This window comes from Micropterus dolomieu, linkage group LG11, assembly GCF_021292245.1.
Source record: "Micropterus dolomieu isolate WLL.071019.BEF.003 ecotype Adirondacks linkage group LG11, ASM2129224v1, whole genome shotgun sequence".
NCBI lineage: Eukaryota > Metazoa > Chordata > Actinopteri > Centrarchiformes > Centrarchidae > Micropterus > Micropterus dolomieu.
Window position 1 is genome coordinate 5,646,126 of NC_060160.1, and position 17,428 is coordinate 5,663,553.

At 38.9% G+C, this 17,428-nt stretch overlaps 2 protein-coding genes across 9 annotated transcripts in view; one reads left to right on the forward strand and one right to left on the reverse strand.

Annotated features, from left to right (window-relative positions):
• The first annotated feature begins 1,458 nt into the window (after window positions 1-1,458).
• Window positions 1,459-7,136, forward strand: emx1 (empty spiracles homeobox 1). The gene is made up of 3 exons (XM_046062647.1): window positions 1,459-1,807; window positions 3,892-4,076; window positions 6,788-7,136. The coding sequence occupies exons 1-3, from the start codon at window positions 1,459-1,461 to the stop codon at window positions 6,953-6,955; spliced, it is 702 nt and encodes a 233-aa protein (XP_045918603.1). The 3' UTR covers window positions 6,956-7,136.
• The window catches only part of sfxn5a (sideroflexin 5a), a 31,851-nt gene continuing 21,173 nt past the window's right edge, over window positions 6,751-17,428 (reverse strand). Inside the window, exons 13-16 of one of the 8 annotated variants that reach the window (XM_046062642.1) lie at window positions 14,973-15,090; window positions 8,235-8,298; window positions 7,917-7,991; window positions 6,751-7,758 (exon numbers count right to left, since the gene is read on the reverse strand). In XM_046062642.1, coding sequence (XP_045918598.1) covers window positions 7,921-7,991; window positions 8,235-8,298; window positions 14,973-15,090 — 253 coding nt within the window. In that variant the 3' untranslated portion in view covers window positions 6,751-7,758; window positions 7,917-7,920. Of the gene's footprint in view, window positions 8,299-12,519; window positions 13,483-14,972; window positions 15,091-17,428 lie in introns of those variants that run through there. The other 7 variants (XM_046062643.1, XR_006827113.1, XR_006827112.1 and 4 more) reach the window with 7 other exon arrangements.

Genomic DNA, 17,428 nt, shown 5'->3' on the forward strand with positions numbered 1-17,428 from the left:
GCTAAATTGTTCTCATAGAGGACAAGCTGAGCGCCATTTTCTGAAAAGTGAAAAGAACTAGTTATTCTCGTAACAGAGGGGTGAGGTGCCTTATTTAGTCCAAGATGTTCTAGCTTGTTTAAACCATGAAACTCTAAAAGTAGGGTAATATCACCCACTATCAATATTTTTATTTAACTAATGCATTTGGAAAGCCTAAAGGGAAGTTGATTGTGTGTGTCCTTGATACACCTTATTCCAGAGGTAGCCTATAACTATCATATCATAATTTGAATGAATGCAGGCTATCAATTAGCCAAAATGAATAAAACAAAAATGATATGGGCTATTACTCAAATACAGTATTATTATTATTATTATTATTACACGACATTTTATTATTATATCAAAAATATATGTATTTATGTTACTTTATATAGGCTACATTTCATTTATTAGGCAGACTATAGTGACAGAAAAATCTGCTTTTCGTTACTGTCTTTATTTCTAAACACAGAGCGTTAAGTTCAACATAAAGCACCCATGCTAAGAAATTACATTACAAATTCAGCGTTGAAATATAAATAAATGCTAACAATTATGCTTTCTGGGAGGAGAAACTGTTTGTGGGTGAAAGAACATAACAATAATATTTCCGTTTATCTGAACGTAAATGTGATTCCGCGGAAAGAAGGAATTGCTAAATATCGTTGCATGTTTTCCACCATCGTCAGTGAATATTACAAATTGCTAATTATTATTTATTTACTTAAGTACAGTATGTAAGTCAAGAACAACCGATCAGTCACGATTTTTCCCCCATTATTATTATTATTACTACTACAACAGGATAATCAAACTACTGCCTATATTTTACAGTGTATTTCAACGTTTATTTTACATAGGTGTAGCTAAAGGCCATGTTCAGAACAAATGTGCTTTCAGAATACAGAAAAGAGAATGAATGAATCCTGGATGATTGAACCCGCAATGAAACAAGTTTTTCACCCCCACTGGTGGATTGTTTCCCTTCAGAAAAAACAGATATTAAGGATGAAAGGGACACACAATGACCCATTAATTGGAGTACACATGTTCTCTCAGTGTGCCTCTGTAACTAAGCTCCCCTGTGTCGTTTGATCAATGAAGCAGGTACTTGAGGAGACCTATTGGCAGGTGCTCTGGTCCAATCAGCTCTCTCTCTGCGCAGCGTCAAGCCACGTTGAAGGTTGGAGGCGCTCTACTTGGTGCGCACTTGTGCACAGAACCAATCTGAGCGCGCACGGACTCCATGGATCAGGGTAATTTGCAGCACTGTTGACTTTTGTAGAAGCATCTCCACTGCACAGGCTTGTGTAGGCAAAACACCCCAAACAGCCCTCCACCTTTGGTCATGACGCATCTCTGAGAGGGAGGTTAAAGAGGAAGGAAAGAGACGGATCACTTTCTTTTGGTACTGGTTTCTATTTCTGTCAAGAGATGATGTTTTCGTCTGCAGGCAAGCGCTGCTTCACCATAGAGTCCCTAGTTGCCAAAGAGAGCCCTCTAACAGCTGAGGATCCCATCCGTCCGACGGCTTTAAGTTACTCCAACCCGACGACAGATGCCTTAATGAACAGTTACCCGGCTCCGGCGGCCAGATCCCTCTATCAAAGCCCGGACCTGATGTTCCCAGAGACGGTTAACCACCCCTCCCTCACCGTGGCTCCTCACCAGCTCGGAGCCTCCCACCTACAGCATCCGCACTTCTTCGGGCCGCAACACCGTGACCCGCTCAACTTCTACCCCTGGGTCCTACGGAACAGGTTTTTCGGACACAGATTTCAAGGTAAGTGAAGTGTCCGTGACGCCAAAATACGGCCATTAAAATCTGATGGAACTGATTTTTATTTCACTTAAAACATCGCTCCAACCTATTTTAATGCCTGCAGTTATGTGCCTGAATGATCAGCCTACAAATTAAACAGTAGTCTATTCTGGACATTTAGTGCATGGCTTTACTAAATGACAAAAAACGCAAGGTTTGTGTTTAATAGAGGCCATAAAATATTCAGTCTTTGCCTTTGAGAGTTTTCCACAGTTGAATAAGATGGGTAATACTTGCACACGACTTTTGAACACGATATGACTGCTAGTATTGAAAACATTTCTTAACTGAACAATACAGCCAAAGATAGCATAAACGACAAGGCCAGAGAGTTTTTCAGCAGGCTGTCGGGCTGCTCTCATATTTCCACTCTCATTCGCCCTGCAGCTACTCTCAGAAAGCCACAGCCAGGAGAAGATAAGCACTGTTTCCCCCCGATACAAGACAACACGCCCTAGGTTAGGCGAGTGTTTTTCCTTTCATTCTGAAAATCTGGCACAAAAAACAAGCTGTAGAGACAAAACTGATACAAATCCATGATAGTAATTTCAGTATAATGAGATTAGAAAGCCAAATCAGAAGAAAATCCAGCTCAGGTATTAGCAGCAAAGGATTTAAACACAGCCTGCAGTGATTATTTACCAGACAAACCTCAGCGCAAGTGTGCACGGACTATGGCACTTTAATACTGTATGAGAGAAATTACACTTTTATTTTCATATAGCCGAGCTTTTGTTGCATTTCTTAACGCCTGGATAGATTAGACATATTTTACAATAAAGACAGAATTATGCAGATGCATAACATCCCCCATCATTTATTACAATACACTATTATTTTGACACTTGTCGTTTTATGTAATAGAATATAGGCTAATTCAGTAGTACATATCCCAAACTTATATGCGAAACAAGAGGACAAACACGAAGAAAAAATTAAAATATAATAAAAATATTTTTAAAAACGTTATATTACAAAACAGGGAGATTTGTTTTGTTGTTTTTTTAACCACAAAATACAAATGTCATCTTCACAAAATATTTTCAGTTTTACACCTTCCTGACAAAATATTGGGACGTGTATCAGGGTGACATCTTATTAAGTTGTCAGTTAATTAACTACTAGCATATTCACTGTAAAAAATAAAAACATAAAATAAAAAAACTGTTGCTTGCACAATTAAACGCTTTCTCTTAATTGTTATATTTTCCCTTAAATTCGACTTATGCATTATAACTGTTTATCCGAATCTATGTATATGGTATATTAAAGGCAATTGGTCATATAAGTACGTTATCTGTGCAATTCCTCCAAAACTAAAACAGTGTTGTGCACGGAGGTCATTTATGTTTGGTTATTATTCGGCCTGCTATATTTGATTAAAGTCTATTGAATTAGTTTTAAAGTAATCGGTCAGCTGACACCCACTAATACTATTTTAATTCAGGCTTGTGCACCGTTTTTGTTACAAAGAAACTATTTGCAAAGGTTCCCTGTCTCCATAGGAATATGCTGAAATGTGTTTAGGCCTTATGTGCGTTAAAGAACCATATGCCTATTAAAATATATTTTGCAGTGTGCCTAACACAAAAAGGAAAAAAAATAATAATAATAACTTTTGATAGAAACAGGCTGGTCGCTATTAAAACGGCTGGTAGGACTTTTGTTCAGGTAGGAATTTGTCACAAAACTATTTAGACTAACATTTATCTACCAGTACTAAATAGCCTAATACATTTCTGGTAAATGGTCTTGTTATGGCATTATTATTCTATTAACTAGGACTAATAACATTAATAGGCCTAATAGTATTAATGAAATGTTTATAAATTGTTTTGCTTGACTTTTGCTTCACATTGCCATGATAATGATAACCATCACCTGGTCACACTTTGCAGTGTGGTAGGCCCACTGACACTGTTTACACTGTTATTGATTAGGCAGCGTATAGTAGTCCACAGGTTCAACACACCTGCTAATTATAACAAAAATACCTTTGCCAGCCCAAACTGACGGCCCTGTCGTTTCTTTAAATCCGGTGCCAGGTAACGATGTGTCCCAGGACAGCCTGCTCCTCCACGGTCCTTTTGCCAGGAAACCCAAACGCATCCGGACCGCTTTCTCGCCCTCCCAGCTCCTGCGTCTGGAAAGAGCCTTTGAGAAGAACCACTACGTCGTAGGAGCCGAGAGGAAACAGCTGGCAAACAGCTTGAGTTTATCTGAGACACAGGTGATCTAATGGTTATGCTCTCTAGTGTATGTCTAGTTCTCACTTATGAAATGTTAAATTTTAATGTTAATGAAAAAATAAGCACTAAAACTGTCTCACTGTCGACCGTTTCTACTTTAATTATACTTAGTTTACTGATATCGCGATAACTAAAAAAAAAAACGTAATTATTTGTATCCGGCAACCAAAACGGTGGGAATATTTGCAGAATCAGAAACTTGCCTAAACGTTCTGCCTTTTCTTCAGGATAAGACAATGATTAATGCATCTGGTTGAATAAAAATGGGGGCGGGGTGTGTTAAATAGGGGATCCACTTTTTTAGAAAGCCCATATTTAGCTTAATAAGGCCGCACTGTCCACAAACCCTTCAATTATTCCTGATTCCTATTATTATTATTCGGATACTAATAAATACTAATACTACTAATAACAATAATAATAATCTTCCATTTAAAGCAAAAATATATATATATATAGATTTTTTATTTTACTGTAGGCTATGTTTTGAACTGTTTTGTTCAAAATTGTTATTACCTGTAAGGTCTGTTTTGAATAGTTTATTTATTGTATTTTGCTACTATAGTTTGAAATATAGGTTAGTTGTTATTTATAAATAAGAAATCACTATGATGCAAAAAAATTAAATTTAAATTAAAATAAAAATGAAGAAAGGAATTTATAAATTAACAGAGGGAAATCATTTTGGCTATGATGAAACTTTTTATAATATCATATAACATTTATTAGACCTGCAGTTTGCAACATAGTTCTGAGAACTGCTGCTAATACATGCAGGCAAAAGACAGGCTGTTTCTAATTCCCTTATTCCAATTGGAATAAATCCCTTCCCCCAGCTCAGTCAGCTGAAGCATCTCTTAAAGGTGTTCAATTGATGCATGACATCGGATAAAGGAGTAAATATTATTGATGGTTATGTTTAATGAGTCCACATTATCTGGTTATCAATTAGGCCTAATGGGCAATATAAAGAGGTTTCCTGAGTCTGCAATATGGATAAATGCTACCTGCAAGTTTAGATTTGGTGTCAGTCAATAGGAGGCTTGCAATTAAACAACAATTGAATTATGCAAATTATAATGACAGTCAACTGAATATTAATTAACTCACTTAAAATATATATGGTCTTGGGTTAAAGTATGTATTGTGATAACATAAAAGCAATGAGCAGCACGGAGGATAGTGACAGTAACTTGTGTCATGCAACTGAATGATAACATTTCATTAATCTGATGCAACTTTCTGTTTTCTGTTAGAGTGAGTACTTATAGAGACCTGTAAAAACCGTTAGTGAAGTCAGTGTACACTGATCAGCTCACTGTGGTTATACAATAGGTATTATAATGCAAAATCATCCTCAGCAGATAAAGGAACAGTCAAACTGTGAGACAAATCATAGATGAAATCAAAATGCAATATTAAGCTACACCTTTTCTGTGGCTGGTAAATTACTTCACAAGTACAGCCATCATTTTAGTTCTGTCCTTATGAGCGGCCTCTACTTTAAACAATTGAACAAATATACTACCGTCCAGCCCTGGGAACTAGTATCTTGTGGCTCTTCTGGGTTTCAATGAAAACTATTTTTACTATGTAGAATTAGCCTGAAGCCTAGTAAGAGTCAAGTACTGAGAGGGGAGAAAACTATATGAGTTCGAGTGTTGCTATTATATAAAAACCTTGCATCCTGCCATGTCATTCTAGCAACGCCAGTCAGTCAGGAAGCTATTTAGCCTGTTGACCTTTCCCCTTCATTAATACCAAGCTCAGTTATGAGTGCAAAGAGAAGTTGTTCTTGTTTCTTAAACCAGAATCCTTTTAACTTAGAACTCTGAGAGCATTTTGTAGAAGGGGATACTGGGGTCATGCAGTGGGAGAAAATCCAAAAATATAAGCCAGTACGGGCATCAGTTAGGGAGACAAAATTGTTTTTTTAATTGATGGATTGAGATAAAACATCAAGTCGCTTAATTAACTTGAGTTTTAATGTAATGGTAGAAAGTGAAAATAACCACTGAAGCCTACACTGGCTTCCAGGGAGCAAATGTAAACATAATAGAAACTGTGGCATGGAAGTCAATAATTAAAATGTTATTTTGACCGCCCTACCACCAAGCTGAAATTTCAACTTGTCATAGTAGGAATAAACAGCTGATTAATTGATTTATCAAATGATGATAATTAATCATATGTCAAGCAAAAATGCCAAATATATTTTCTTGTTCCAGTTTTTCTAATGTGACAATTTGCTGCTTTTCTCCAATTTATAACACTGTAAACTGAATTTATTTGGGTTTTTGGACAGCCATTTGAAGAGGTCACCTAGGATTTGAGGATATTGTGAATCTTTTGCAATTTTATAGACCAGGCAATTCATCAATGAATTGAGAAAATACTCATCAGATTAACAGATAATGAAAATAACTGTTAATTGCAGCCTTGATCAAAGGTAATATTGAAAACATAAACAATGGCTCCAAGTTGTGCAAGTATGCAAAACTCCAGGGCCCTAAAACACATTTACGAAACGCATGTTTGATAGGTCAAAATGTTTACCTTGACAAAGGTTTGTTGTATATTGTTAAATCTGTGAAATCACCTCATGAGTCTCTCTGAAATCACACAGTAAAGTAATACAGTCTGTTTAACAATGTGCATCATCATCTTTTAAGCTGTTTATTCTCCTATCCAGGTAAAGGTGTGGTTTCAGAACAGGCGGACCAAGTACAAGCGACAGAAGCTGGAGGAGGAGGGACCAGACAACCAGCAGAAGAAGAAGGGAAATCACCACATCAACAGATGGCGCATTGCCACCAAGCAGGCCAGCTCTGAGGACATAGACGTGACCTCAGAGGACTAAAACCGTCGTCCAAACTTCCGACAATGCTGCCCCAAACCCTGCGTCCCCTTCTGACGCATCAGAGGACCAACACTATTTATTATGTAAAATTATTACGTATAATTAGACACATTAGAGGAAGACAAAAGGACTAAATATGTGATCACCACACATCTTGTCATCGAGGTGCTATACTCAATGACCATTATTTAATGATCTTTGGTGTGTGACAACCAAAGATGAAGAGAAACAACATCAACCTCTATCATAGTGTTTGTTTTTTTATTTTAAATTGTACATAGGCTGCTTATAAAGGGTTGCTTTTGAAAGAAGCTATTTGTTTCATTAAAGCTGTTTTTACCACCTGCTTAGATCATTAACACCTCATTGCTCACCCCACCCACTCCACCACCTGTGTACCATGTTAATTTAAATTTCTCCTCAATGACAAGAACATGTTGTCGCACACTTTTAATCCACCCAGTAAGCCGGTGAACAGGCTGGTGACTGGCCAAAAGAACAAAGCAGGAAATTAACCATGTGTCAAAGAAGATCCACTTTTGTCACTCGCTGCATGATTTTATTTTCCCTGGCGACTTGAGAGCCATACCAGTGCTCCGTTACGCTTCCCAATGAAGATTCTACAGAGAGACGATTCATGGCCAGCTGTGCATGACTCTGGGACAGCTGAGAAGATGCAGAGACCTCTGGTGTTAGGGGCGAGTTGTGCCACATAAAAAAGCAAGTTCACAGCTTTGTGCTTCTTCTGCCATGCAACATTTCTGGGTGAGGGGTGATGGATGACATCTCCATTTGTTGAATGTCTGCAGATTACATTAAGTGCTGTGTGTAGCATAAAACATATATGAGAACATACTTTTGAAGAAGAATGTGTAATTACAAAAAGATGTTTTAGAAATAAAAACAAAAAGCTATTTCTCTGATGAGAAATGTAATGTTGTTGTGTAGTTCAGGTGCTCACTTCATCATCTTGTCAACCAGGCTTGAGAGTCTGTAGGTTTTCCTTTATACCAGTTATTACAGCACTCCTCTACAGCTGAAGGTGCATATGCAAATCATTGTAAAACATGCTGCTGCAGTGTTAACCAAAGTGGATTTTCAATTTTCATTTGTTTTATGCTTTAAAACAGAGAAAATTAGAGAATTAGGAAACATTTTCATTGCATAAATATGTTTCATGACCGGTCAAAAACCCCTTCACAGGGTTTTCTTATGTTGGGAACCACTGATGGATACTGAGGTGTCAGGAATGTTGCAGCACAGGTGTCAGGTGTGTTACCTATCGGTCGGTATTTTCTCTGAATTCCAGCAGACGGGGGGCCTGCAATAATTGTGTGGAACCTCTAGGAAAAAAAAAAAGAGGGAAAGTAGTTACTATTGTGCGGCAGCCCTTTCACCACACTGCTTCAGTAATCACCTTTCAAAAGAAACGGAAGGAATCTCCTCCTAATGCCCCCGAGGGCTTTAGAGATGAGCCCTGACGTCTGACCCTGATGTCTTGTTTTGTAAGCTAAGAAACAGAGAGCCAGCGAGGATGAGGGGGGAGGTGGGAAAGTAAAATACACTGCAGTAGTATCACCTTTTTACAAAGGTGCACAACAAGTCAGCCATCTGTAGTTGCAAAAGGGGCCACATGCCTTGTTTTGAGTTTCCAGGATATCCTATACTCACTGCAGGTGCAAATTCATGTTAAAAGAGATTCAGCATTCCTTATTGTCCAAATAAACACTATCAAAGGAGTATTTAACCATTACAATAGCTCACTGACACTCAAAGCACTATAACCGCCTGGGTTTAGTACCCATCACATCTTGGTCAGGTAAAAGGTCAGTTCAATTAAATGGAACTGCACCTCTCAGTTGTCTGTTAGGAAAACAATTAAGGAGAAAATCATGCCCATCTCCCTAAACGCTGAGTCTCCTGTCTCCTGAGTCAGCAGAGAGGAGAGTTCAGAATGAAAAACAAAAGTCTCTCCAGAGAAGTAGAGTGCTGCGAGATCCGGGAAAGAGCTGCCAGATCCCTGCTGCTGATGCAGCAGCAAAGGTGTTAGAAAAGTGAACTGAAACACAACAACTGGTTTAATCATTATTGTTCGATTACTAGTTTTCTGTGGGATGACTGAAGCCCCCTATTTTCTCAACTAACATCACAAATTACATGTGTTTTATTGTTGGTTATAAAATTGATGATGAGTGATAAATTATGCAGTGTAGTCACAGTTGTCACATTGCATTCAGTTAAGCAGCAGTATGCACACTGAATTACAAATCACAACTGAATAATTTTCAAAATGACTGACACAACAGTGAAATGAAATGATCTAATTTGAGATATTTGCATACAATTCTGACACTAGCAATTCAACTACAGTGCACTACAGATCAGATATAGATATTAGTTATATATGAATGTCTGAGTGTCTGTCTGAGACGTGTTCAAAAGACAAAATTAACAAACAAGATATCCAGAAATAAATTATATATAATAAATATGCAAAAAACATGTTTACTAAATTGGTATTTGTTGGTATTAAAACTGAACTCACTGAATTGTTTTTGAAGTTATAAGCTAAATTGTTAAAAATATAGTCCTAGGAAATGGCAGGTAGTCAGGTAACATTTAGTCAAAACTCTTAGCCTTACACAGCGAAATCTGTCAGGCAGAACTAAATGTGAGGAATGTGCTAATATCTTACTGCATCAAGAGAGACATCCTCTCCCTAGAAAAAGGAATGATGCAGCGTCATCAGCCCTTTTAAAACAAGCACACCTTTTCCTCATGAGATTCCTCACGCATGTTATCAGAACACCTGGGTTACCTCTATAAGTTCTCTTTCAAACATTTGCTCGGTATCTCACTATAGGATATACCCATATTGCCAGACAAGCTTATCTTGAAGACCGACAGCCAACCATTAGGCTGACAAATTACGACCCTCACAGGAGCCCCCACTTGTATGCACCAAAGGGAGCACAGTAACATTCAACACATGGAACCTTGCAAAGGTATGAGGTGAAGACCAACTCACTGCCATGCAAATATCTAGGAGAGACACGCCTCTAAATAGGGCCCAGGATGTTGCCATCCCCGAGTAGAGTCAGTGTGTAGACCAACTGGGGCCTGAAGCCCCTTGCTGCTAAAGAAATAGCCCAAACTAGCCAAATGAGAAACCCGCTGTTTTGTGATAGGCTTACCAGGAGCCTAATCACCAGTGTTTTGTCCACAAAGATGCGCAACACAATGTATACAACTGCTCCAGTTCCGAGGGGAAGAAAGGGTCACTAGGTCAAGGGAGAGACACACCGACTTAGGGTTCTTCGGTATAAAAGGCCACACGCAACTCCTGTGGCAAACTGAAGATAGTCAGGATGCAATGAAAATGCATTAACATTGCTGACCCCCTTAGCAGATACCAGAGCCATCATAAGTGACAGCACTTAGATATTCTTGATTCAAAGGCTCAAAGGGTGAGTGAGACAACATATCAGAACAGTTGACAAATCCCACGACGGGACAAGTTGACCAGTCGCAGATGGTGAGTACTCATAAAACTAGGCTGACAAGGGGATGTTGTCCCACAGCCTTACCATCAAAACCTAGACAGCACACTGCAGTAGCAGCAATGCAAACCTTAACTGTATAAAAGGCTTTGCCCTGATCCACCAAGTGTTGCAGAAAGCTGAGAATTATGGGCACAGAACATTGGAAAGACATCCCACACATCACATAACCTGAAACACCAGTCTTCAAAAACATCCCATTTGGTATCATATAGTGTGACCTGGTAGAAAACGCTCTGGCATTCTAGCATGAATGGTTGTAATGAAATTCTCTGGAAGTCCAACCTCATCCAGGTGTATCCTCTCACGGCCAAGCCCAGAGCACTGAGGATGAAATATCTCCCCTTGCATCCAGGTCTCTGCGGAAAAGGGTTGTTTGTGAAGGAGCTGGATGATGGCAGCCAACCATTGCTTCCCCTTAGCCAATGAGGGGCTATCAGGGTGAGTGATAAACCATCTCTCACATGCTCTGGCCAGTGTGAGCGGGATCACGGCCAGAGGAAATGCATAGAGCATAACCTGTGGCCACCTGTGTGCTAGCACATCTATCCCCAGCGGCACCATCCTGGTTTCTCAGGGAATGGAACATGGGGTACTAAGTGTTTTCCCTCGAGGTGTCCAGATCCAGCGAGCCTAAATGTGACTGGTCACCTCTGAATGGAGATTACGTTCCCCATAAAGAGGATTTCAGGACATGGTGGGTTTCCGTGACAGGAGTTGCACACTGCTCCACAAAATCAGCCTGTGAGCCAGTGTGTGAAAACGAGGGGATTGCAGTGCACCTTGTCTGTTGATGTAAACCACCACAAATCAAATTGTCTGAGCTTACAAGCACATGACGACCACTTCAGTGTCCCAGAACCCAGAATACTGCTAGGAGTTTATGTAGGAGAAATGAAGGCGAGGAGCCCCATAAGAACACCCCGTTCACAATCCTGCCCTCTTGGGTGGCCCCCCACCCCTCCGGTGATGCATCTGTCCTGACCACTTCGTTGGTCATGACGTGTCCCATTGGAATCCCCTGTGTCAAAAATCCAGGGAGTTTCCACAGATGAAGATCTTTATATAGCTAGTCACTATAACGTGAAAGCAGGCTTAACTAATGCTCGTGAGGTGGATAGCTGGGCTAAGGTGCTTGGTGTAACTGTTTGGCAAGACCTAGATTTCTATGCAGAAGAAATCGGCAAGAAAAAACAATTAGCGCCCAGTGATTGAGTGGTTTGCTCAATCTGTGGACAGTTAAGCCAATGTTCCCATTAGTAGTCATGTAGAGAGATTCAGCTTTCTGATTGAAAAGTGAGAAAAGGTGTTTGAATGAGATGATAATGCTGCATCTTCCTTTATGTAGGAGGAGGATGTCCCTCCTGTTGATGCACAACAGGCTGGTGTAGTGGTAGTGGACTTCTGAGGACTTCGCAGAGGCGCATACCCATGTGATATACATAGCAAATGTTTGATTGAGAACCTAAGTAATAAATAAAGCATCAGATGCATTTCTTTGAAATACAAAATGTTTAATGAATTGGATTTTGTATTTATTTGTCTCACCCTGTTTGTGTGCCAGAACTTCCACCCAGCATCCTCCACTGATGCATGTGGCTTCTTGTCCAATTATGCTGCATCGCAGTCTATCGTGTTGCGTTCCCTCGGCAACAGTGCAAACATACTAATCCCACAGATCATGACAAAATATAACTAGATAGATACTTGAAAACAGAAAGTTTATATAAACCAAGTGCAAATACATTCACAAAGATAGAGCAGCATTTTAACATTATGGCTTTCAGAATATTTTAGGTTAAGACTTAAAAGAATCCTTACTGTGATTATTATTTTTGTATGTGTACAGTGCTCACTTTTCACTTTTGTTTGATTACAAAAAAATGTATTAGTTAATCTAAAAAGATGAGTGCTTTCACCTTGGATCAAACCAAAATGCAGTTATTTTACTATATGAGAGGGACTTAACATCCACATCCCGGTTAGAGGGAGTCAAAACAAATATTGACATTTAAAATCATTTATTAATAATAATGTTTTCAATACCTGCTGTTGCAACAACAACAACAAAAAACAGTATCATTAGATGATTCCAAAGGAGATACTGATCTGTTTTGAATTCAGTCGAGTTTAAAAGGATTTTTTTGGATTTAAGGGCACTATACAAAATTGCATTTCAAATGGGGACTAAATTAAGTTTATAAAAATAAAGTAATGGTTTTCTAAATTATCTTCTGTCACCTCATATCTCGCTAAAACTATTACGAAACAGCCCTTTCCATTTTGCAAGAACTTCCACATCCATTAAATAAATGGTTGGGATGGGATTAGAATTGTTGGCATGGGATTGCCCAGGTGTAATATTATAGTTTTACCCTTTCAGGCATCTAAAAAGTGTTTTGGTTAAACAATCTGAGAGGAGAAAATCATGCTTTGATTGAATCGCTCACAACTTATAGATGTGCAACCTATGACAATGGGTTGCAGGGAGATGTTGCTTGCTTTAAGGGGTAGCAAGAGACCATTGGGAATCCTTGCTTTAAAAAATACATTTTAGTAATTGTTCCTGATTTCATTCAGTCTTTACATATACAATCAAGACGTCAACTAAAATCATTTAGACATGTCATGCTCCAAAAAAGGGAGCCAGTAAGAAAATAAACCTGGTGTATATTTTCCTGTATCACACGTCATCATGTGTTGTTGCTTATTTAACGACTATAGTCTTGACGTAAACAACACATATTCTCAATATCAACTGCCTTTCTCTGTAAACGTATGCTAACTGCTCACACAGCCAAATTTACCATAATTCATTCTCTGGCAGCTTCAGGGGGTTTGAACCATGATGAGCAGCGGGTCCTTCATGTGTTGGGCAGCAGAGATCACTCACAAGCCTTTATTGTATGTCACAATTTTACAATCTGTTGCCATGGCGATCTCAGGCTCTAGCTGATTCACACTGATCTGTGGGAATCAAAGCAGAACCAAAAGGTCACTAGTGAAAAATGGAAATACTTGGCACAAACTTGTTAGATATAATGTGCTGACATAGTATATGTGTATGCTGTAAATGCAATCTATATTCGTCTACATGAACAGTCTACAGCTACGTAAAGATTTAAAACAGTTTAATTTGTAACTAAATAATTCTTAAAAGCTTTAAATATTCTGTATTTACTGCTAATGTGCAAAAAGAGCCAATTTGGCAGATTAAAGTCTAATAAGAGGTTGGCGTCTCCTAATATTTGAACTAGAGACAGATGGCTGTTGGAGTTGGAGGCAGAATCCTAATCAGACATCTTGGTAGGTGTGAAATGGGGAAGTGGGACAAATTGAGTAGGCGGGGGGTCCTGGGGAACAGGGCATTCATGTTGCTTTTTTAGGGAGTTTTTTTTTTTTCATTCTTGCGAAAGTGCAAAAAGGACTTGTGAGAGAAAAACAGGCCCTTCGTGGAACGGGAGGCAGCTTTTCACAGGACTGTTGGCTGCACATATGTCTGAAGTTTTTTGCCATATGGCTGTCTGAGCTATTTCCAGTGGTAATTAAATCCTAAACATTTTAAAGCCAGAGCTGGTTGGCTTGTGTCAGTAAGTCATTTGGCAGAGAGAAGACAAAGAGAGAGATGGAGTGAAAAACAAATTCATGCCATAGCTATTTAATGAGTAGAATGACACATACTGAGGTAATAAGGCTAAAGCTAGATCTCAGCCTGCTAGCCTGGATGGCATCAGTGAATGAAGGTAATAGAGGCTCAGGGCAGATCATAACAGAGCAGGTCAAGTCTTAGTGGGCTACGCCTCATTAGGAGAGAGCCTCTGTAAAGCTTATTGGGGAACGTTAAAGAGGTCAAGAGACTATGGTCATCAACATCACTCATTGAAACCCATGGCAGACCTGAGCCTGAGGATGTAAAGAAGAAACAAGGAGCTCTTGGTATCACTATCAATTTGGACGTTGAGTCAAGTATTGACCAAGTTAAATTATCACCACATTGTTCATCTGTGACATATTAACAGATATAAAACACCACTGGTTAAACCTAAGCCGAGTTAACAAAAGTTTGTACATTTACAATTGTCTGGCAGCTTTCTGATTTATTTGTAATGAATCAAAGAAGGAGTCAACAGGTAACATGAGGACTGACAGACAGTATGGCTGGAAAGAGTAAGAAAAAAAACTGCCGTCTATAGAAACTTCAACAACAGGAAATCCCAAAAAAGCTTTGCCACAGTAGTACTACCATTTAGTTTGACTGACAGTTGATTACCGCAGCACAGAAACACCAAAGCAAAGATCTCTTAAGACCAAAAATAGAGACAAAATAAAAACAAAACAAGATTGTTGTAGATAAATTTGAAAAAAGGCCCTCCTAAACGCCTTACTGAATGATGATATATTGTATCTAACAGGAAAGACATATTCCTTAGCAGAGAAGGTTTTGGGGGATAACGTACCTGGGACATCTGTGGGAAGAGACTGATGGCGAGAGGCAGAGCCAGGCTGAAGGCAGCAAGGCACACCAGACTGTGGACGGGCAGGATGAGCCTCCGCTGTCTCTGCAGGAGGGGGAGCCTGGTGGTGCATAGATGAGACAGAAACACTAGTGTTGTAGTCAAGACCGCTCAAACCGAGACCAAGACCGAGGGAGGGCGAGACAGAGTCAAGACCAAGAGCAGTTCCCCACATTACATGACACACAATAAAATGTGGAACGAGATCATAGGTACTTCTCAAATTGATCTGAAAAGTCCACATTCCAACTAAAACACCCACGTACAAACACTAAGAGCTGAAATCAACTTAAGCATCTTTATTCAAACACTCCTTTTCCATGCTTACCATCGCGGGGAGGGGGGACAGTCGTTAACAGTAACAACACATTTTTAATTAGGGTTATTGGTTCCATTTGAAGCAATACATTTTACATCCAGTCAAAGTTAGGATGTTAACAAATATTTCAGAGTATGCAAAAGCAATTTATTGATATTCCCAAAGTTATGGTCTTGAAATAAAATCCCGAGTCCTCAATGTCAGAGACCGAGACAAGATTGAGTACAAATACTGTCGAGTCTGAAATGAAACCAAGACCATCAAAAAGTGGTTTTAAAACCAAGACCGGTCTCTAGTACTACAACACTAAGAAACACAGTAACTTTATTCACCTCGCATTGTACAGATAGATGTTGTGGTGGTGGCACTAGGGATGTATCTTTCACAAACTTACACTGTAAGTAAATACCAATACTTAAAAAAAGTCTAATATGTCAAATGTGAACTCTGGTTAATAAACAATGTGATAGCATATCTGTACATTTGACATTTCTTGTTAATTATTGTCCAACATACAGTATATGCCAATACAGATATATCAGCTAAAATGAGCTTATCACAGATGTATTGACCCAGGTGAGCTCTAGACAGGAGAAACTCACACTTAACACAATTCAATATACAGTGGCTTGCACATACAGTCATCATGTATTGATTCACTATTCAATCAGTACATGCATTCAGGAGATTCAAATTTTCTAGACCAGTCATCAAGGTAGACAAACATCTTCAAAAAGTAAAGCTTTCTGGAATTAAAGCAAACTTTTTAATAACTTAACTTTGTCCTATTTGCCAAAACCAATTTCAGGTATCAGGTATTTTGCAGATTATCAGACTTGATGTCACAGTAACATGACATACTGCATGTCAGACAAGCAGGTGTACACAACCTAATGTCTTCATCTGTCATCAACCCATGATCAGGATGACAGCACAAAGGTCCTTCATTATGAAGTGGGTGAAAAGATCAAAGTTTTTATTAGAAATTAATTTGAAAGGCATTTCTTCTTAGCTCTAAGAACCAACCAAACTACTTGCATTGACAGCAAGGTTTGACAGTTGAATCCACTGTGAAGACTTTGGTAACTGTTCAAAACTATTAAAATCCATTCAATTCTTGTTTACAGTTTAATCTTTGCTTTTATTGTCATTTGTTTAGAATTGTACATTTGTTGTGTTAACTTAAATAACACTTATGTGTGTAATCACTTACAAATGTACTGTAACCGTTTCAAAAATGTATTGCCATCCATTGAAAAAAACTGTATTTTCTCTATCTAAACAAAACAGATTTTTTTTTAAAGAATGCTTTAAAGATCCATCTCCAGAAATATATTTTCTCGTCTAAGCCCATATCTCTCCTCCCTCCGTAGGATAATCCCCTCTTCAGTGTGTGGGACAGCGAACTCAGCAGGAGCTTGAGAAAGAGCCGCTCCATCTCTCCTCCACCAGCGACGCCTCTCCCCCTAACGAGGAAAGCTACTGCCTAATGAGGGAGCTCATTAACACATATGGCTGCCATGGTTTAATTAGGCTACACACACACACACACACACACACACACACACACACGTGCAGATACACATCTTAGAATTGAATTGCAAAGATAAAAGTCAGTGGGATAAAAGTTGAGAGGTATGTGAGATGACGGAAGGTTTGGCCACACGTAAGTTTGAAAACCTTCACATCAGGTGAAAATTTTGATATTATGCAAAATTAATGACACAGTTTCATGCAATACTGGCTGCGTTTACATTGAGTAACCTGGCTAGTGGCCATATTCTGGTGGAGGTCTTACCCAGGTTTAATTGTTTACATGAACTACTGGCACCGTGACTGAGCCTCCCTGTCGCCATGAGAAGACCAATTAAGAGAATATCCCTGCTGACTTGTGTTGTGTCAAACACAGATACAACACTATGCCACTGAATGACTCTGACAAAACACTACATTTCTAAATTCCAAGAGCAACTGAACTCATATCAGGGAGTGGCAATAAAAAAAGTCTATGTTTGAATGAAGAAAACAAATAAATGTGATGGGCATAGAGCTGTCATAAAATATGGTACTTTTTCAATTT